Source organism: Artibeus jamaicensis, unplaced genomic scaffold (genome assembly GCF_021234435.1).
Source record: "Artibeus jamaicensis isolate MK-2021 breed Jamaican fruit bat unplaced genomic scaffold, CSHL_Jam_final scaffold_916, whole genome shotgun sequence".
NCBI classification, from domain to species: domain Eukaryota; kingdom Metazoa; phylum Chordata; class Mammalia; order Chiroptera; family Phyllostomidae; genus Artibeus; species Artibeus jamaicensis.
In genome coordinates this window covers 52013211-52035687 of record NW_026522059.1, presented here as the reverse complement: position 1 = coordinate 52035687, position 22477 = coordinate 52013211, and the positions used below count along the sequence as shown (strand labels likewise).

General features: G+C 35.7%; 1 protein-coding gene across 1 annotated transcript in view; it reads left to right on the top strand.

Annotated features, from left to right (window-relative positions):
• Positions 1-302: 302 nt before the first annotated feature.
• Positions 303-22477, top strand: part of LOC119039362 (suppression of tumorigenicity 18 protein) — a 127435-nt gene continuing 105260 nt past the window's right edge. The window contains exons 1-4 of the mRNA XM_037132081.2: positions 303-393; positions 1094-1196; positions 8453-8507; positions 10593-10623. Coding sequence (XP_036987976.2) covers positions 8453-8507; positions 10593-10623 — 86 coding nt within the window. The 5' untranslated portion in view covers positions 303-393; positions 1094-1196. The remainder of the gene's footprint in view (positions 394-1093; positions 1197-8452; positions 8508-10592; positions 10624-22477) is intronic.

Sequence of the window (22477 nt, the reverse complement as noted above, 5' to 3'; positions counted from 1 at the left end):
ATCTTTTGTTTTAGGTTAGACTGTGACAAACAAAGGGGAATAGGCAGGTGGAAGGCTTCAGAACTCTTTCTAAACTGAGGGTGAAGTAGACTAAGCCAAGCACATTTGCAGAAAAAAAGCCTTTCTTTTTAGTTGCACTGAAACACAAACTAAGAATTCCCAAGCTCCCGTGGTACTTTTCAATTTTTACTTCATGTGTAGTAATGTGCTCTCACTTGAGAAAGTTTTATCCATGTTTTTCCCCAGGAACCACAGTTGGTGACTAGAGTTGAAGAAGCATCTGCTTAATGTCTGCTCAAAGCTTACAAGTAATACAAAAATCTACAGTTAAAAAGCCAGGCACTTCAATCCACTGCAAAGGGTAAAACAGGACAACAGAAATCTGCAAGGAAGGTTGGTGGTTTGTGTTTTAAAATATGAGGACTGCCAGATATAAATATTTTAAATTTGTATTGATATAGGTGGTATTTCTATAAACAGCCCCTCTAGTGTACTGCACTGGATTTCAGAGTTTCCTCTTAAGGGTCAAGTGGCCAGAAGACAGATTCTGTTCTTATCCCTGAGACCAAATAGAGGTGCTACAGCTCTGTGCATTATGTCTGCAGGCAAAGTAAACCAAGAGCAAATTGTTTCCATGGAAAACAGGTTAAAACGTTAGCAAGAAGAATTAGTAGCATTTTATGACAGCCCATTAAAGAAAGCCCTAAATAACAACAGGATGAATTTTGAATCTGTTTTGTGCCTTGAAAGTAGCACATTCCAAATTTTGTCTGAACTTTTTCTATTGGTGGTTAAGAGTAACATAACAATAATAATAGAGAGTCTTTCTTATCCAATTTCCCTCATAAATTGACATAATATATGCAGTTTGATAATAAAGACAAAAATAAATTTGGGTAACCTTTAAAAAAGTAAAAAAATACATTTACCATTGATGTATAGCATAAAATATTTCATTCTGTTTATGGCATAGTACAACCAAAGTTTAGGTTAAAGTATCAATACATTATTTATTGTTCACAGTGTATTTATTGTTGATCTTCTATTTGTCATATCTGATATGCTTCCCTTCTTTTATTTTTTATCTTAATAGAATGAATTTTAAGATTTCTCACTGAAGTGGACAAAGACATTTAGTCACTTAGACAAAGCAGGGAAACCAAGTTGGCATACAAGTTACCTGGAGAAAAAGCGAGGTAAAGTAACATTTTTATGAAAAAGAAAAATATATTAAAATAAAATGAATTCAATCAAAGCATTTATATAAAAGCTCTCCTGTATAGCAGTGCTTTATTTCTGTGGATTTACTTTAAGAAATATATTGTTAGTGCTGAATTTAGAATTGTGATTTTTGTCAGAAATATGGTCACTGTAATATTTAAAAAATTAAACAGAGGAAGAAGGCCTCTGAGCCTACAAACCTTTTGCATGTTGACTAGTGTGTATTATTTGTTCATGCATTTGCCCTTAAGGAAGGGTTCAGAGTTAAAATAGTTTTAAAAATTTGATTTAAATTTATTTGTATTAGAAATTAATTATTTAAGGATTAAAAATAAATCAGGGATATATTTTAAAAGCATGTTTTAAAAAGTACTATGTGATATGTAGAGTTAATTCCTACAAACAATGAAAAATAAGGAATTGGGTTGTTTTTGTTTGGGGGGGAATCTATTTAAAATAGTTTATCCATATATGAAGGAACTTGTTTGCTAACACATGTTTTGCAACATGTTTCAAAATATTAGGAAGAAAAAATGTAAGGCCCTTTTAAGGTGTTACTAAGTTATCTTTAAACAGGGAACACACAAAAATGTACAAAACAGTCTCCTAAAACATAAAGCCAGCAATTGCCCTCTTATGGTACAAAGCTGTGACTCAGAGGCCATGTACAGCGACTAATAGAAATCCTTGGCACACATTGGCTACCTAAGGGAATAATAGAACTATTTGCTGGAATTGTTTGGCAAAAGGACACAAACATATGGCTTTGCTTTATATTCAGCATTGCCAGTTGTGCAAAGTTACAGGAAAAAGTGTACAACAGCAGTGAAAACTCAGAAATGAGAAGTGAGAATCAAAATAGAGCAACCTTCTTAAAATGCTGCCCAACTGGTCTCAGGTCTCAGGTCTAAGTTTTCTTCTAGTGCAGTGCATTTCCACATAAGTCTAGAAAATCACTTCATCTGTGGGTAAAGTGCACACATTTGGCCCTCAGGAAGCGCTATTCCCAAGAACTGTGTTGAATCAGACAGCAGATGGAATCTGCTTCTTCCTTTAAGTATGGCGTTTGTTGGTGGTAAGAGGGGTTAGTGGAGACAAGGAGAGGTATCATAAATGTAAAAGGTAGGCATTGTGCAACTCTTTGGCTTTCTACACAGAGTTGAAGACAGTACAATAGGAGACAAATAGGAATGGAAAGTAGAAATCAGGGGCAGTGTGCCCTAAATAAAAGATTCAGAAGTTTTAAATTTTATTTAGGAAAAGGATTCAAAAAAGATTCAGAACATTATACACATGTCTTCACTAATTATACAAAAATACTGTTTGTATTAGTTTAGACTTTTTAAATGTTTATTTCTGAATTATCCTTCTTAATTAATAAATGTATGAAAAGAAATCCTGAAAAATAAAAAGAGGATAAAACAGAGGAAAAACATTCTTAAATAGTGTTCCTCTCAATAAGTCAACTATTCTTTTAGAATCATACTTCATTTTCCTCATCTTTCCCCTGTGTAACAGGGAAATATCTTTTGTTGTCATTTTGGACTGATCCAAAGCTATGTTTAAACAAAATGATGCCAGAATTATCAAAAGAAAGGGCACTCGGTGTAGGATTATTTGTTCTTCAACCTAGCCAAATTTTATCCCAAGGTACTGGCATCATCTTGTTGATTCGTTTGGGGGCTTTTGGCCTTCTCAACTTCCTGAGTTGCTCTGTCATTTTCTTAAATGGATCTTTGTGAGGAAAGCACCCACTGAGGCTTAAGGACTCTTCTAGAGAAGACCCTGGGATCTCCAGGACTGAAATGACGTCATACAAGACTAATGTGACACAACACACAAAACCATGTTATTAGTTCAAATTATCAGGAGAGGAATACAAGAAATTCTTGTTAAAAGTGGGAATTATTACAAGTTGAATGTATATAAAGGACTTTCAAATTTAAAGTAACTTTCCGTGTGAGACTATATATACCCAGAAAGTGTTAAGATTAATTGTATAAAATTTTTGAGAGAGTGTCCTCAAAACATTATGATCACCATGTTTTTTTTCTATTCATATTAAGAAACATAAGAAAAAGAAGATAAAAAAGATGAACAGTGAAAGAACAGCAAACTCAGTTATCAACAACCACACCTAAAACAAAAGCAAACTAAGAGGACAGCTAGATCAGGAGTGAACCATAGAAATGAAGATCACGTGGATGGTTAGCAACAGGGAAGTGGGAGGAGGAGAAGGGGGGAGAAGGTGCAGAAAATAAGTGGCATAGACAGTAGATAGAAAATAGATGGGGGGGAGGGTAAGAATAGTAGGGGAAATATAGAATCTAAAGAACTTGAGACACGTGTTCATGAACTAAAGGGGGGGCATGGTGAGGGAGGGGTGTGAAACGTGGAGGGGAATGGAGGGGTGGGAAATAGAACAAATGTAATAGCATAATCAATAAAATTTAGAAAATAATTATTAAAAAAAGAAACATAAGACTACTTATAAATAAGGAGTGAGGGTGTCTGTGTCTAGAGTTCTGTTCAAGGAGACACAAAACTTAAACATTACCAAATGATTTGTTTTATTCAGTTCTTAAGTGATTAAGTAAATCATAGGAAATGTATTCAATAAGATTGTGATAACTATGTATAGTGCTGGGGTACTGGAAATATCGAGGGGAACATTATATAAAGTATATGATTGTATAACCACTAAACAGTACAACTGAAACTAATACAAAATAAAATTAAAAGAAAAATAAGTTACAAAAAATAAATTGAAGCAGAAAAAAATATATATATATGCATATATATGTGTACATATATATGGTCTGTTCAAAGGTATCCAGCCATGTAATATGAAAAATAGAGATATTTACTGAAGAAGATACAAGATACAAGAAACACTGTACATAGGACAATGATACCTCAGTCCCCTTCAAAGTAGGCACCTTGGGACCTCACCCCGTTCTCCCAGTCTTCATAAGCTGCCCTGTAGTATTTTCCTGAATCTCATCATTGATCTGAAATCCCTTCCCTTTCAAAGGTGAGTTTAGTTTTGGGAAAAGCCAGAAATCACAGGGCACCAAATCTGTACTGTAAAAAGTCTTAGTCATCTGGGTAATTTGATGTTTTATCAAAAACTATGCAGGAGACATGATGCACGAGTGGGCACACTGTTGTGATGAAGCTGCCAATCACTACTTGCCCATAGCTGCAGGCTTCTGAATCATCCTAATAGTTTTTTGGAGGAAATACTCAAGCTTAACACAAAATCTGATGCAGATTCGTTGCTCTGTTCACTTAGTCACTTTGAATGCAATAGCCACACAGTACACATGCTCACTAAATGGTGCCTACTGCTCCCACTAACTAGTATAGTGAAGTCATCATTGTTCATTTATATACATTCCAGTCCACTCTCCTTGGCTTCCAGGTTACATCATAGTCATGCAAACGATTCTCATTATATATTAACAATGCTGGATTTTTTCCAGAGAGACCTTGTGTATATACTTATTTGGATTTTCTTACCATTAAGTTAAAATAAGATTATGAGTGAAAAATAAAATTAAAATGAACTAAAGCTCCTCATACATCAGTAATTTACTCATGTGAATAAAAGTAAAATTGAGTTTATGAATGCTGTGTCCTGTTCCTTGAATCTCTCCATCCTACAAACTGGTGATTCCAGGACTCCCTTGTCAGCACAAAGGAAAGCACCAGATCTGTGCATTGGGGTGCTGTGGACAGGAGACCAAGTACTGGTCCCCAGTATAAGAACTAGTAAGAAAAGATGGTGAAGTACAAGTAACTAAGAAATTACTGTGTGTACCTGTCTATAAGTTTATAGGTACATAAGATGTTAAATGAGAACTTTCCAAATTCAGCTACATAGTTACATTTTATTTTATGGTCATTTTTTTCATTGCTGATCTACTTATTTCCATTGTTTGTTCTTGCATGACTTTCCTCCAAGTTTTGCTCTTTTGTCCTCTTCTTTTATAATACCTCTTGTAATTTCTCCTTCTATTGACTCCTTTCCCCAGAGAACTATGGAATAAAGTTTTCTTCATGCTCTATTATGAATTAGATCACAAGAAAGAACATACCTATGCTTATAAGTTAAATAAAATGTTTTTAAAGTAGTTTCAGATCAGGAAAAATGAGAATGGCAAAGCCTACCTTTAGTATTCTTACTCTATCGAACAGTAGACTGCAAAGCCAGCAGGAACCATTATAGGTATCTCAGAAAATATCTTATCTTGTTCTTCCATTAACAATAGAATGAGATAGATAAAGGTCCTAAAAAGTTGAGAGATGGAAAGCTTTTTAGAAAACCATATCTCTGTTTTGAAAAAAGAAAAAGTGGTTCACTAAATTTTATAAAATAAATTACATCCTTGCCAATTACATTTGTGTCTTAAGTAGTAAAGATGATCAAGATTCCTTTTTCCATGGAGGGGAGGAACAATGTTCCCCATGGGAAATGTCATTTTTGAGATTTCAGCACATGTTATTTATGTCAATGTCTTGAATCATCCCACAATCATGTGCTTCTTCTATAACTCTGAGAGGATATGAAAGGGTGGGGGTCATCACTAACCCCCCGGTCTCAACACATGTACTGAGTTACAAATCTCTTTCTGCCTTTAATCAACCACTACCCAGATGAGTTACCCACTGAATATGAGTTATGATTTTACAAAAGTAATTCTATTCATTGGAAATTTATTAAAGTTCGTGAGAAAAGTTCAAATAAAGAACACTTAGAAATTTCTAATCCCATTCAAAGTTTTAGAGAACTAAAATGTATTTTCAAATTGAGATTTATGAGGAGAGTTGAGATATCTCATAACTATTATAAACTTGTAACCCTCCCAAGGAAAGCACACGTGCTTTAGGTTTCTGATATTTCTATTTGATGACAAACTATGAGATATGATTAGACTCTGATTTTCATACTTTTATCATTCCCCAGGTATGAGGGGAAGGAAAAAGGTGAAATAGATAGGCTATATATTATGGCTTTGGTCCACCTTGTTCCTACAACTTGGCCCACATATTAAATCTGAAAACTCAGTTTTATAAATGAGTAAATTATAATATTTTTATAGGACATATATCCTACACCAACAAGAGGGCAGTGGCTCCTCAGATACAATGATAAACCAGCATTCCAAGTACAATCAGGCAGAGGTCCATGAATATTTATAATCCCTTCCAATGACTTTAATGGGGAGGCGGCTGCATGGGTAATCACAGACCAGTCGAGTCCTTGGATAGCTGAATTGCAAAATAGAACCAGTCTTAAAGCTGTTACAAAGAAGATTACTTTTAAGTAGGTTTCAGAAACTTCTATTTGTGCCTACTGGTACTCTCTGCTGTCTGTGCTTTGATTTTGGGAAAGAAGCTCATGGAGTTCAACCTTCACTTGCCTTTTGGGGAGAATTTTCAAAATGGTTGGGAAGAGCTAATAGCGCCTGTGTGGTAGGGTAGCATTAGACTTGAGGTGAGTTAATGCTCACCCACAGAAGTAGCTTCATCAGAAATAGTGGAAGGTTTTCATCATTTTAACCCTCCTTGCTTCTGATTTCTCTTAATCAAGTTACTCATTTAGCACATGGAGAAGAGTTTGCATGAGTTCAGCCACTTTATATGCATCAGAGATATTTGCAGAGAAGGAGGATTTCACAATGCAGTGCTCACCATCCTGAGTAAACCAAGCCATTTTAATCCCAGGCAGTGTCACATCTGTCATAAATTCATGTGGTTTTAAGAGAAGAAAAATCACAGGAAAAAATTCACTTCTGTTTTATTGTTGTTTTTTCTTATATAATTTAAAATAGTCATAACAATGAGCTATTTTATTTAGACTAAAGCAACTGTTGTTCAGCAAAAGCAACAAACACTTTTAGTTTTCTAATTTAGAAAATAGTTGTGTGATTGGTGTGGTGTTTGTTATGAAATGATGACAAAAGAGTGCTGGTGGTTTTAATAGTTTTAGCTTAGGAGAGCTGTCGTTAATTTTGTCTGTAGTGTTGCAGGTGAAAAAATGCACAATGGATAAATAGTCTATATTGGTTTAACTGAACATAATATATAGTATGTTCTGGAGTTGTTTGTCTCAATAGACTATAGTAATCAAAAGTAATGAACCTATTATGTGCAAGACCTTGGAGAGCGTCAAATGGCAGTAAAAGTGTGGCACATAAAAGGTTTATTAAAGGAAATTAAAGTCCATCATTGCCACACCTGCTCCCCTATTATAAGTCTATGGCAGGTCAGTGCCTTCAATCACAACTCAGCCTCGGAGAGCAGAGATGCGTCTCCCATTACCATTACAGTCACATGGCTTCCATGCTAGAGTCAGGATTTAAGGATGAGAGCCACAGAAAGCACCTTCTGCCTGCATCTGATTTTCAACCAGCAAAGCAACTTCTTTCTATTTCAGAAACCCTTCTGACAATGTGTAAAAGTGAATTAAACTAAGAAATTATTAGGGGAGTCTAGTGAAGTGGATGAATGCACTCAGATCAGGATCTGTCTCCATAGGGACAAAAAGAGCAGGCTTCTAAAGTTTTTGTATCCCTTTGATAATGTATTTAATTATATTTAAAATATTTAGTGATCAGGTTTTAGGATTTTTGCTGACATACACAACTCTCAAATTTCACCTTTCTTATAAATTTATTCTGGAATTCTTATAGTAAATGTATGCCATTGTTGATGATCGACATTTCTCATGGTATTTTGAAACAGGAGCATTTCAGGGGTTTGCCTTCATGTTGCTTTTTTTACTCAGGGAACTATTTTTTCTGATTTGGCAAGAAATATGTATCAGAAAGCATCTAGAAATCCAAAGGAATTAGGTTTTAGTAAATTAGTTTGAAAAATTTTGCTTTGGCATTTGAAATTTTGTCTCTTTCACAACCACTGTTAATGAGACAATCATTTTTTTCCTGATTTGTAATGCCAGAAGTATTTGAATCACTAGGAAACACTTAAAGGCATCTGCCCTACTTGTCACTGCTTCTGCTGGTTGTAGCATCTATAAAAGTATTTCCAAAACTCGTGGAGTGTGAGGTCACTCAGAGTTTTACCCCTCTGGAGTCAGGGCACTATTCAACAGCATGGAAGTTTACTCTGTTTTTCATAATGACTTCAAGAACCTCTGATGACTTGTTTTCATATTTTGGTCAATGTCAAAGAAATGACCTCAGGACTTGTGCTCATGTTGCAGATGGATGCAGAGGCTGAAGATAAAACGCTGCGTACCCGCTCTAAAGGAACAAAGGGTGAGTTAGCAAGTGGGTTCCAGGACACTGTGCCCACCATACCATGAAATATGGGTGTTCCCATGCTCAGGCCCTAGTGTTCACTCAGAATGTTTGCCACTTCTGCAGGGCTTATTTTTGGAAATCAAGTTAGAACTTTGGATCATGGTATTGAGAGGCAAAATATTATGACCCAGGAGTTAAAGGACTCCAGAAGTCCAGATGATATATAATGCTAATTTTTACAAAATGCAACTGTGAGTGAAATTGACATCATGCAAATAACATTAAGGATTCCTGAGGGAAGACTGCTCCATGGAGACCTTCAGATTATTTAAGTGACCCATAACAGCCAAGGGAAAAGACCACATTGTCAGTTTATTGCCAAAGCAGGTTTTGATTTTTAGGTTATCTAGTTTAGTGGTTCCCAATCTAAACTTAGTTCAAGCAAAATGATGATGATGTTGTTGTTGTTATTTTACTGTTCCTGCTGGAAATTTCCAGCAGCTCTGCCAAGAAATGTTTGAAAGGTTTAACTTGCTGGTAATCCCTCTCTTTTTGTAACCAACAGATGGTAATGTAATATTGAAATATAAACAGGCCCTTGGTGATATAAACATCTGGAAGACAAGATTGACCAGCACTAATACACCTTAAGGAAAATAACTTTTAATATAATTAACTATATTTTTGTGATCCTTAATTCTAAATGGAAAACTATAGGCTCACCATGACCTCTGAAAATACTCAGGGTAGCAGTTCTCCACACTACTCTTTTCACATCGGCCTTGCTGAGAAGGGCTGAGTCAAGTAGCAATCATGAAATACTTTGGAAGCATTTTGACATTTATAGTTGAAAGTGATTAATGAAATAGAATGCTTTCATTAGCTATGTTTATATTTGTAGACAAGATAAATAATTCCAGCTTAAGTAAAGTTCAGAAATCCCAAAAATTTTTAAATAAATTCCAGGATAATTTTTTTTCAATTAAAATGTAATTATGGTTATCATTAGCCATAATAAACAAAGTACAGAATAATACTACATGAGATACTACATGAGATATTAGGCTTTACTAAATAGAAATTTTACACTATGTTATTTTCCCATTTTAGTTTAAGTGATTTTTTTAAAGTAATTGTATCACCTAGTCTAATATTTGGAATGCAGTATTATAAAAACATTAAGTTTTTATGCAACAAACTTTTTAATAGAATACAAGTTAAGAAAAAAGTTTTTATAATTATTTAGGGTAAACTCATATCTTCACTCTAAATATCAGTGTTTTAGAGACTGTACTTGGATTATTTCAATCTCTTGTTTAGATTCCTAGAAGCACACTACTCTAGCCTACTTTTAAATTGTGGCTGCTTTAACTTAACATTTTTTGGACTTCAAATTCCTTGAGCACATACATATGTACTCTTAAATAGACTAAAATGTTCCTCAAGAAATGTAACAACTGTTTCTCATGTGGAATGAGTAATCTTTAAAACCACCTGTTGTCTCTCTCCATATGATGTCCTTGGGTATTTATAAACATCAACTACTTCAGTTCCCATCATTTCAGTAAGAAATATCAAAGCTATTTGTTTTTATAAATTTCTTACTTTTAAAGTGATGTTGATATCAACATAGCTAAAGCTTATTCTCATCTTTCTTTATGTATGAAAATTTATGAAACAAACCTTGGGACATATTAATAAATCTGCTAGTTTTATTTATATACTTGTTTAATGTTGACATAGAAATAGAATACTTTTTGAAAATTTTTATAAACAAAAAATGCATTAAATTGATTTAAAAAATAATTCAAGTCCTTCATTCTTCTTTGAATGTATCTTTAAATACAGATATTTGGAAAACACAATCCATGATGTCAAATTCCCAGGTCACCTTGGGCACTAAACCTAGAATCATTTGTTGTGAGCCCTATACATTTGTGCTCTTGTCTCCAAAGAATCAGACCCAGAAAAGATGAATCTACCAGATAGGAAATTATGTGTGGGCTATGCTAATCATCTATTGGTCATTATCTCTAGCTAGGTGAAAGGTTTCAATGTTCAAAATTACACACTGTTTTTCTTTCTTTCTTTTTTTAATAGTACCAATAAACTCTCTAATCCAGGAGTTCAGGTAAGATTTGTCCTACATTAATTTTTATAATACTGATTTGCTTTAATTATTAGAATGTCTTGTATTCAGAGTCCCTGTTTTAGTATGAGGAATAAGCCAATGGGCTTATTTCATGTAGTCTCTGTCTATACACCAGAGAGGTGGTGAAAGAGAAAATCTATTGATAATTGATCCAAAACAATTCAAGCTACTACTGTGATAACAAAACCCAGCAACATTTTGCTGTAATGTAAGTAATTTTCCACTTTCCTCCATGGAGTGTGTGCTGCCTCTGTGAACACACCTCACCTGTGTTTTGTTTTTGTATTGATGGTAAGTGAAGAACTGAGCTATTATTTGTGAACTTGACCAACAGATAACCCAAGTCCTAAATTCTCTATGTTTTTAAATAATACTCAAATAATTCTATCAGGTGAGCATGTGATTTTTAAGTGTAGACATTTGAAGATAATATCACTGATAGGTACTGGATGCAAGCATTTCTACCTTAGATGTGGTAAATGCACCTCAGGTAATATTCTGAAAAGTCCAATTTAACAGGTTTTGCAGGATACACTACAGTTAGATTTTCCTTCACAGAGGTAAATTTTTTAAAGTGCATATTTAAAAATAAACACACACTGACAATGAATTTTCAGTATTGGTGATAATTTTAGCAAAATTATGTCAGGAGCATGATAAGTACGTAGTCTCTTCTCTATTTACTACTGGAATTCCAGAAAGTCCTACACCCACTAACTAAAATGACAGTTGTCTGTATGTATTCCTCAGGAAAATATTTTAAAATTGAAGAATGTATAATGCTGTCCAATACACACTGAACTTTATTATGTGTGCATTAAGAATTGACGCAGTTGTTTTCCAGGCAACCATGCTTCGTGATGTCCTGAAGCGAGGTATTATTTACTTCTGTGTCCTATGATTCATTCCGTCAGTTTTGTTTCACCTGTTTAGCGGAACACATGTCTATCAGAATTGAGTACAAGCCTTCATGCTGATGCTTTTATATGAGGCAATATTTTAGTAGGAAATCCATGGCCCCGCCTCCACAATCAATTTTATTATTGAGAATTTTGCATTTTAAACTATTCAATAACAGCAGAACATATAGTATACCCCATATTGAGACAGGATTAAAAGATTGAATTCTTGGGCTCTCTTCAGTTCTTGCGTTTAAAATCTGTTCTCATTTAAAATTCCTATCTGGGACTTCTGGCCAAGCTGGATGCAGAGGTAGACACACTGTGCCTTCTTGCACAACCAAAATTAAGGGGTACAAAAATGTAGAATAAAAAAAACAATGAGAACTGACAGAAAATTGAATTGTATGGATTCAGCAACCATTCAGACAGGTAAGAGGGGTGGAGTCAGCGGCTGGCAGAGGGAGGTCTTGGCAGAAAAAGGCTATGGCTGGCAGATCCAGGTGGTGGCTGGCAGACCCCAGGTACAGGGTGGCAATGGGCAGACCCAGTGAGGCAAGCGAGGTAGCTGGCTGAAAACAGTAACACATTCCCATGCAGATAAACCAGGCAAAATGGGGGAGCGAGACAGACCATGCAACCCAGGGTCCCAGTGCCAGGAAATAAAGCCTCGAAACACCAATTGAAAACACCTGTGGGGGTTGAGGTGCCCGGAGAGACTTCCAGCCTCACAGGAGAGTTCGTTGGAGAGACCCACAGGGTCCTAGAATGTATACAAGCTCACCCACACGGGAATCAGCACCAGAAAGGCCCAGTTTGCTGCTTGGGAGAAATGGCAGAGGAGGCTGAGATCCAACAGAGAGCAGAGCAAGTGCCATTGTTTGCTCTCTGACCCACGCCCCCACATATAGCATCACAACCCAGTGACTGGGTTGCCCCACCCTAGTGAACACCTAAGGCTCTGCCCCTCACTACATAACAGACATGACCAGAACCCCTCCCCCACAAAAATGGCCCAAACAGAAGAACAGATCAAAGCCACAGAGCCAATACATCTAAGTGACCAAGAGACAGACAACCTATCAGATGCACAGTTCAAAGCACTGGTGATCAGGATGCTCACAGAATTGGTTGATTTTGGTCACACATGAGATGAAAAAATGAAGGCTATGCTAAGTGAAATAAAGGAAAATGCACAGGGAACCAACAGTGATGGGAAAAAAACTGGAACTCAAATCAATGGATTGGACCAGAAGGAAGACAGAAACAACCAAACAGAAAAGAATGAAGAAACAAATTTTCTTTTAAATGAGGAGAGGCTTAGGATCCTCCAGGACACCTTTAAATGTTCCAGCATCTGAATCACAGGGGTACCAGAAGGGGAAGAGGAAGAGCAACAAGTGGAAAACTTATTTGAACAAATAATAAAGGAGAACTTCCCCAATCTGGCAAAGGAAATAGACTTTCAGGAAGTCCAGGAAGCTCAGAGAGTCCCAAAGAAGTTGGACCCAAGGAGGAATACACCAAGGCACATCATCATTATATTAGCCAAGATAAAAATGAAGAGAGAATCCTAGAAGCAGCAAGAGATAAAGAGACAATTACCTACAAAGGAGTTCCCATCAGACTGTCAGCTGATTTCTCAAAAGAGACCTTGCAGACAAGAAGGGGCTGGAAAGAAGTATTCCAAGTCATGAAAGGCAAGGACCTATGTCCAAGATTGCTCTATGCAGAAAAGCTTTCATTTAGAATGGAAGGGCAGACAAAGTGCTTCTCAGATAATGTCAAGTTAAAGAAGTTCATCATCACCAAGCCCTTATTTTATGAAATGTTAAAGGGACTTATCTAAGGAAAAGAAGATTAAAAACATGGATAGCAAAATGACAGCAAACTCACAGATATTAACAACCACACCTAAAAGAAAAGCAAACTAAGCAAACAACTAGAATAGGAACAGAACCACAGAAATGGAGATCACATGGAAGGTTAGCAACAGGGGAGTGGGAGGAGGAGAGAGGGAGAAAAGGTACAGAGAATAAGTAGCATAGATGGTAGGTAGAAAATAGGGGGAGGGCAAGAATAGAATGGGAAATGTAGAAGCTAAAGGACTTGTGACACATGGACATGAACTAAAGGTGGGGGGTGTGGGTGGGAGGGCGTGTGCAGGGTGGAGGGAATGAAGGGGGAAAAGGGACAACTGTAATAGCATAGTCAATAAAATATATTTTTAAAAAGTATAAATTAATAGGAACAAAATACATGGGAAAATGTTAAGAACAGTATAGGAAACCGAAAAAAATCAAAATTTCTTTTTGGAGACTTTATGTCTTCTATAGAATGATCAAAAGAGAGTTAAATCATTAAAGGCTCAAAATGGGTGAGACGTTTGTCATTGCAGGGAATGGCTTCCTCATGATCTGCAACAGAAACAGGGTGCCCAGGGAATTTGACCCTCTCACCTGCTGAAGTGATTGTGGTTTCAGTCAGAGTCTTTCTGTGCAGGGAATCAAACGTAGGGGAAGGGGAAGGCCCTTTGAGTGATGTGTCTTGTAAAATAAGTAATCCAGATTTCTGACTCAGAGTCCAGCTTCTCAGTCACCAAGCTATGTTTTATGGCATGCACAATTAATAGTAACTGCCTAGAATGTAAATTTTAAAAACGGTTCTTTTTTAGTTTTATATTTTAATTGTTTATGCAGCTACAATTGTTCCTGGTTTTTCTCTCCTTCCCCACCTCCATCCAGCCCTCCTCTCTCCCCTCCCCAAGTAAGTCCCCATATTATTGTCTGTGTCCATGGGTCATGCATAAATGTTCTTTGGGTAATCACTTCACCATCTTTCATCCCCCACTGCTCCTCTCCAAAGGCTGTCAGTCTGTTTTGTATATCTAAGCTTCTGTTACTATTTTGTTCAACATATAAGTGAGATCAGGCTGTTCTTTCACTAACTGGCTTAATTCACTTAGCATAATTTTCTCCAGGTCCATCCATGATGCTGCAAAATGTAAGAATTTTTTCTTTTTTATGGCAATGTAGTATTCCATTGTGTAAATGTATCAAAGTTCTTCTATCCACTGATCTACGGATGGACACTGAGGCTGTTTCCAAATTTTGGCTATTGTAAATAGTGCTGCTATAAATATAGGGCTGCATATATATTTTTGTATCGGTGTTTTAGAATCCTTTGGGTATATTTCCAGAAGTGGAATCACTGGATCAAAAGGGAGTTCTGTTTTTAATTTCTTAAGGATACTCCATATTGTTTTCCACAGTGTCTGTACCAGAATGCATTCCCACCAATGGTGCACTAGGTTTCCCTTTTCTCCACATCCTTGCCAACATATTGTTTGTTGATTTATTGATGGTAGCTATTCTAACAGGTGTAAGGTGATAGCTCATTGAGGTTTTAATTTGCATTTCTCTGATGGTTAATGATGTTCAGCATTTTTTCATATGTCTATGGGCCCTCTGTATGTCATGTTTGGAGAAGTGTGTATTCAGATCTCTTTCCTGGCATTGTGTTGTCTTCCTGGCATTGAGTTGTATTACTTTTTTGTATATTTTGAAGATTAAACCCTTATCATTGGTGAAAATGTTCTTCCATAAAGTAGGTTTCCATTATGTTGATGGTTTCTTTAGCTGTGCAGAAGCCTTTTAATTTGATGTAGTCCCATTTGTTTATTTTTTCCATTGTTTCCAATGCCTTAGGAGATATATAAACAAAAATATTGTTATGTTGGATATATGAGACTTTACTGTCTGTGTTTTCTTCTAGGATTATTGTTGTTTCACAACTTACATTTAAGTCCTTTGTACACTTTGAGTTTATTCTTGTGTATGGTGTGAGTTTGTTCTCTAGTTTCATTTTTTTGCATGTGCCAGTCCGGTTTTCCCAACATGTACTGAAGAGACTGTCTTTGCTCCACTGTAGGAGCTTGCCACCTTTGTCAAATATCAGTTCATCATACAGTCATGGGTGTATTCCTCAGCTCCCCATTCTGCTCCATTGGTTTATACATCTGTTCTTATGCCATACCAGGCTGTTTTTATTACAGTGGCCATAAAGTATAGTTTAAAATCAGAATTAATAATCCCTCCAGCTTTGTTCTTCTGCAAGATTGCTGAGGCTATTAGGGTCTTTTTGGATTCCATATAAGTTTTTGGAATATTTATTCTAGTTCTGTGAAATATGCCATTGGTATTTTAATAGGAATTGCATTGATTGTATAGATTGCTTTGGGTAGAATGGACATTTTAATAATATTAATTCTTACAATCATGAACAATGTATACTTCCACTTATTTGTATCTTCCTCAACTTCTTTCTTCAGTGGCCTATAGTTTTCTGAATATAGTTCTTTTACCTCCTTGATTAAATTTATTCTTAGGTACCTTATCTTTTTTGTTGTTGCACCAGTAAATGACATTGTTTTCTTAGTTTCTATTTCTAAAAAATAAAAATAAAATAAAAAATAAAAAGTTGTTCATTGTTCATTTCCTTGGCAGGTGGATTTTAAAATGATGGTTTGTTTTCAAAGCTTAGTTTTCTGAAATTTAAACAAAAATATGTTTTAATTAAAATAGTAATGTGTAGCCCTGGTTGGTGTAGCTCAGTGGGTTGAGCATGGCCCTGTAGAGCAAAGGGTCACAGGTTTGATTCCCAGTCAGGGGATTGCAGGACAGGTCCCCAGTAGGAGACACATGAGAAGCAACCACACATTGATATTTCTCTCCCACTCTTTCTCCCTCCCTTCCCCTCTATCTAAAAATAAATAAATAAAGTTGGAAAAAAAGAGAAAGAACAAAATTATTTTAAAAAATAGTAATGTGCCCTGGCTGGCATGGCTCAGTGGATTCAGCACTGCACTATGAAACAAAAGGTTGCCAGTTCAATTCCCAGTCAGAGCACATGCCTGGGTTGTGGGTCAGGTCCTCAGTATAGGGTGTGTAAGAGGCAACCATACATTGATGTTTCTCTCTCACTCTCTCTCTCCCTGCCCCTCTCTCTACAAATAAATAAATCTTTAAAATATATAAATAAAAATAGTAATGCTTCTTGTTCTCCTAATTTTCTAAAAATTATCTTTTATCAGTTATTTAGTTTTACCTGCTTAGTCATTAGACCAACTCAGAAACCTAGTGATAATTGCTGGGAAAATTTACAAACAAAATTAATTCATCTATTTTTCTTTAATAAGAACCAGTTTATAAAAATTATTTATTATTGTTAAATTGATAATTGCTTATATTCAACAGAATGATTGTGCTTAAGCTCAATAGGTCCCGAGTTGTTTCTTTTATTTAAAAAATATATTTTATTGATTATGCTATTACAGTTGTCCCATTTCCCCCCTTCTTTCCCATCCACCCTGTACACCCTCTCCCACCCACATCCTCTACCTTTAGTTCATGTCCATGTGTCACAAGTCCTTTAGCTTCTACATTTCCCATTCTATTCTTGCCCTCCCCCTGTCTATTTTCTACCTACCATCTATGCTACTTATTCTCTGTACCTTTTCTCCCTCTCTCCTCCTCCCACTCCCCTGTTGCTAACCTTCCATGTGATCTCCATTTCTGTGGTTCTGTTCCTATTCTAGTTGTTTGCTTAGTTTGCTTTTCTTTTAGGTGTGGTTGTTAATATCTGTGAGTTTGCTGTCATTTTGCTATCCATGTTTTTGGTCTTCTTTTCCTTAGATAAGTCCCTTTAACATTTCATAAAATAAGGGCTTGGTGATGATGAACTCCTTTAACTTGACATTATCTGAGAAGCACTTTGTCTGCCCTTCCATTCTAAATGAAAGCTTTTCTGGATAGAGCAATCTTGGACGTAGGTCCTTGTCTTTCATGACTTGGAATACTTCTTTCCAGCCCCTTCTTGTCTGCAAGGTCTCTTTTGAGAAGTCAGTTGACAGTCTGATGGGAACTCCTTTGTAGGTAATTGTCTCTTTATCTCTTGCTGCTTCTAGGATTCTCTCCTTCATTTTTATCTTGGCTAATATAATGATGATGTGCCTTGGTGTATTCCTCCTTGGGTCCAACTTCTTTGGGACTCTCTGAGCTTCCTGGACTTCCTGAAAGTCTATTTCCTTTGCCAGATTGGGGAAGTTCTCCTTTATTATTTGTTCAAATAAGTTTTCCACTTGTTGCTCTTCCTCTTCCCCTTCTGGTACCCCTGTGATTCAGATGCTGGAACATTTAAAGGTGTCCTGGAGGATCCTAAGCCTCTCCTCATTTAAAAGAAAATTTGTTTCTTCATTCTTTTCTGTTTGGTTGTTTCCGTCTTTCTTCTGGTCCAATCCATTGATTTGAGTTCCAGTTTTTTTCCCATCACTGTTGGTTCCCTGTGCATTTTCCTTTATTTCACTTAGCATAGCCTTCATTTTTTCATCTCATGTGTGACCAAAATCAACCAATTCTGTGAGCATCCTGATCACCAGTGCTTTGAACTGTGCATCTGATAGGTTGTCTGTCTCTTGGTCACTTAGATGTATTGGCTCTGTGGCTTTGATCTGTTCTTCTGTTTGGGCCATTTTTGTGGGGGGAGGGGTTCTGGTCATGTCTGTTATGTAGTGAGGGGCAGAGCCTTAGGTGTTCACTAGGGTGGGGCAACCCAGTCACTGGGTTGTGATGCTATATGTGGGGATGTGGGTCAGAGATCAAACAATGGCACTTGCTCTGCTCTCTGTTGGATCTCAGCCTCCTCTGCCATTTCTCCCAAGCAGCAAACTGGGCCTTTCTGGTGCTGATTCCCGTGTGGGTGAGCTTGTATACATTCTAGGACCCTGTGGGTCTCTCCAATGAACTCTCCTGTGAGGCTGGAAGTCTCTCCGGGCACCTCAACCCCCACAGGTGTTTTCAATTGGTGTTTCGAGGCTTTATTTCCTGGCACTGGGACCCTGGGTTGCATGGTCTGTCTCTCTCCCCCTTTTCCCCTCATTTTTCTGCGTGCGAATGTGGGACTGTATGTTCAGTCGCCTTGCGCACAGTGCCTTGCTTTACGTTCACCACCTTGCTGGGTCTTGCCATTGCCAACCCATGCCCAGGTTCGTCCAGCTACCGCTTGGGTGCCTATGGTCCTCCCACTGCTGTCTTGCATTCCCAACATGCCTTTCTTGCCTGGTGCCACTGCTTTTTGTGCTGCGACTCCTCTCCTTCTGGCTGCTGGTATCTGCCCCACTTACTGGTCTGGACGAATGTGTCTATTTTATCTTCTCGGTTGTCTGATTTCCATACAGTTCAATTTTCTGTCAGTACTGCTTGTTTTTTTGTTTCTAAATTGTTGTTGTTCTTATTTTGGTTGTGTGAGGAGGCACAGTGTATCTACCTACACCTCCATCTTGGCCAGAAGTCCCCAGTTGTTTCATGTTTAAATTGACCCAGATAGAGAACCTATTTATCATTTATGTATTAAATCTTTTCTTAAGTTCTAATTTTATATGTAAGGTTATATTTTTAATGTTCTTAATTTTGTACAACTTCATTTGCTATGATTACTTTTCCAATATTTTCTTCAGATTTGTTGTGATCTAAAACCTAGAGTTTGTTTTGCGCCTGAAATTTGAGTATCTTAGTTAATGTGGTATATTTTCCTCAGTATAAAAGTTACGGCTATTTTGTAAGGAACATCGGCAACTTTATTTCATTTTCTTTTTATAATGCATTGGGCATGTTATTGCTTCTAGAGATACCACTTACAAAAATACTAATCCAAAAGAAGATGATTTAAATATACTATATATTGTTCATGACACTAATAAAAATCAATACTGACATTTTAATCTTCTTATTATACTCTATGTCAGCTACTATCATCACCATTAAAAAAGCAATTTATAACCGCAGTCGGCCTTTAATCATAATCTTTATTAGCATTTCCAGTCTTTCCCCCAACATAGTTCAGGTTAGAGGTGATGTTGAAAAGGCTCTCTTGACTCTTTCTGAATTAAGACTATTGTACTACCTTTTGTCTTTTCTTTCATTGTTATTATCCTTAATCTGATCCTCATGTTATTGCACCCACAAATATTGGTAATTGCCTCATGGATTGGAAGAGTGTTTTTACTTAAGTTCAGCCCCTTTGTTCTAATTAGAAAATATAGTCTAGCTTCTGAAATGGCTTTCCTATGTGACTACTTAGAGACGAAAATAAATTCAATGCTCTTAAATATTTTAAAGTCAAATCACCACTATTTTTCCATGATCTTGCTGCTACTTTCCAAGTTATTACTTTAAGTTTTATAATGACATTTTAAATTTATTTATCATTTCTTACTTTATTTTATATAATTTATTTATTTATTTAAAATCTTATCATCTGGCATTTTTTAAATAAGTTTTAAAATGTGAATCTGTAATCAAAAAGCTATAGCTTTAATAACAATATTTGAAAAAATTAGTAACTTTTAGATGGCTTTTTTGTATCTTATTTTACTTACTACAGTCTTTATACCAATTAAACACTTCACTTAATACTGGCAATTTTTGCTTCTTAATCCCTTCACCTTCTTCACTCACACTTCCAAGACCCCCTCATCTGGCAACCATCAAATTATTCTTTGTATCTATGAGTTTGTTTCTGTTTTATTTGTTCATTGATTTTGGTTTTTAGATTGCACTAATAAGTGAAATCATATGGTATTTGTCTTTCCCTATCTGACATATTTCACTTAGCATAATTCCCTCTAGGTCCATCCATGTTGTCACAAATGACAAGATTTCATTCTTTTTTATGGTTGAGTAATATCCCATTAAGTATGTGTACCACATATCTTTGACCACTTGTCTATCGATGGACACTTAGGTAGCTTTCATATCTTGGCTATTGTAAATAATGCTGCAATGAACATTGAAATGCAAATATCTTTTTGAATTACTGTCTTGGGTTTATTCTGATACATACCCAGAAGTGGAATTGCTGGGTCATAAGGTCCTTCTATTTTTAAATTTTTGAGGAAACTCCATACTGTTTTCCATAGTGACTGTACCAGTCTGCAGTCCCACCAACAGTACATGAAAGTTCCCTTTTATTCATATCCTGGTAATATTTGTTGTTTGTTGATTTATAAATGAAAGTTATTCTGACAGGTATAAGATGATATCTCAATGTGGTTTTAATTTGCATTTCTGTGATGATTAGTAAGATCTTTTCATATGTCTATTGGCCATCTATATGTCTCTTTAGATAAGTTTCTATTAAGTTCCTTTGCCTATTTTTTATTTTAATTTTTAAAAAGGTTTAAATCACTGTCAGTTGGTTTTCTTTTGTATTTATTGAATTTGTTGGTATAACACTAGCTAACAAAATTAAACAGGTTTCAGGTGCCCAATTCTAACATATCATCTGTAAATTGCACTGTGTTCACCACCCCAAGTCAAGTCTCCACCTACCACCATTTATTCCCCACTTACACTCCTCCACACCCACTCCACCCCTTTCCTTTTGGCAATCCTTATACTGTTGTCCTTCTCCATGAGTTTTTTCTCTTCTTTTCCTGGATTGTCTGTTTTTTGGTGTTAAGCTGTATGAGTTTTTTATATATTTGGGAAATTAAATCTTTATTCAGTGTATCACTAGCAAACATCTCCCATTCAGTAGGTTTTTTATTTTGTTGATTTCTTTTACTATGAAAACTTTTTAAAGTGATGTAGTTCCATTTGTTTCTTTTTCTTTTGTTTTTCTTGCCTGAGGAGACATATCCAAAAACATATAACTAAGAGCAATGTCACTCAGTTTACTGCCACTTTTCTTCTAGAAGTTGTATAGTTTCGAGTCTTACATTTAAATCTTTAATCTATTTTGAGTTTATTCTTGTCTAAGATGTAAGAAATTGATCCAGCTTCATTCTTTTGCATGTGTCTGTTTAGTGTTTCCAATACCATTTTTTGACCTGACTGTCTTTATTTTACCCTATTGTATGTTCTTGCCTCACTTGTCATACATTAATTGACTATATACACGAGTTTATTTCTGGACCTTCTATTCTTTTCCATTGATCAATGTGTCTGTTTTTATAACTGTACCATGTGGTTTTGACTACTATTGTCTTGTAGTATAGTTTGATATCCTTTAACATGATACCTCCAACTTTGTTCTTCTTTCTGAAGATTACTTTTGGCTATTTGGAGTGTTTTATATTTCCATATAAATTTTAGGATTATTTGTCCTAGTGCTGTGAAAATGGCATTGGTATTTTGATAAGGATTCATTAAATTTGTAGATTGCTTTGAGTAGTTAGGACATTCTAACAATGTTAATTCTTTTTATTCATGAGCATAATATATATTTCCATTTATTTGTGTGTTCAAGATTTTTTTTGACAGTGTCTTATAGTTTTCTGATTACAGGTCTTTCACCTCCTTAGTTACATTTATTCTTAGGTAATTTATTATTTTTTTAAATTTATTTTTTATTTTTTTAATTTTTATTATTAGTCTTTTAATTCTCATTTGAGGACATGTTTATTGATTTTCAGAGAGAGAGGGAGAGAAAAAGAAACACTAATATGAGAGAGAAACATTGATCAATTGCCTTCTATATACAACCCACCCAGAGATCAAACCTGTAACCTAGGTACCATATTTTGTCATGTATAATGTATACTTTTTTGCCGAAATTTTAGAGGGGAAAAATAAGGATGCACATTATACATGGGTAGTACCTGAAATACCTTGTATTTGTTCTTGTGTTTTGTAATTATTTGTTACATCAAATTTCTTGTGCCACAATACATTAAAATCATTGCTTAAATTCCTTTGCAATATAAAAAGCAATTATATAAATTTAAATAAATAAATAATTGAATTAAAATTTAAAGTGAAAGATTTTTTTCCCTGAAAGTTTGGCCCAAAAATGTGGGTGGGCATTACATATGGCAAAATATGGTATGTGCTCTGACTGGGAATTGAACCTTAAACCTTTTGGTATACCGGACCAGA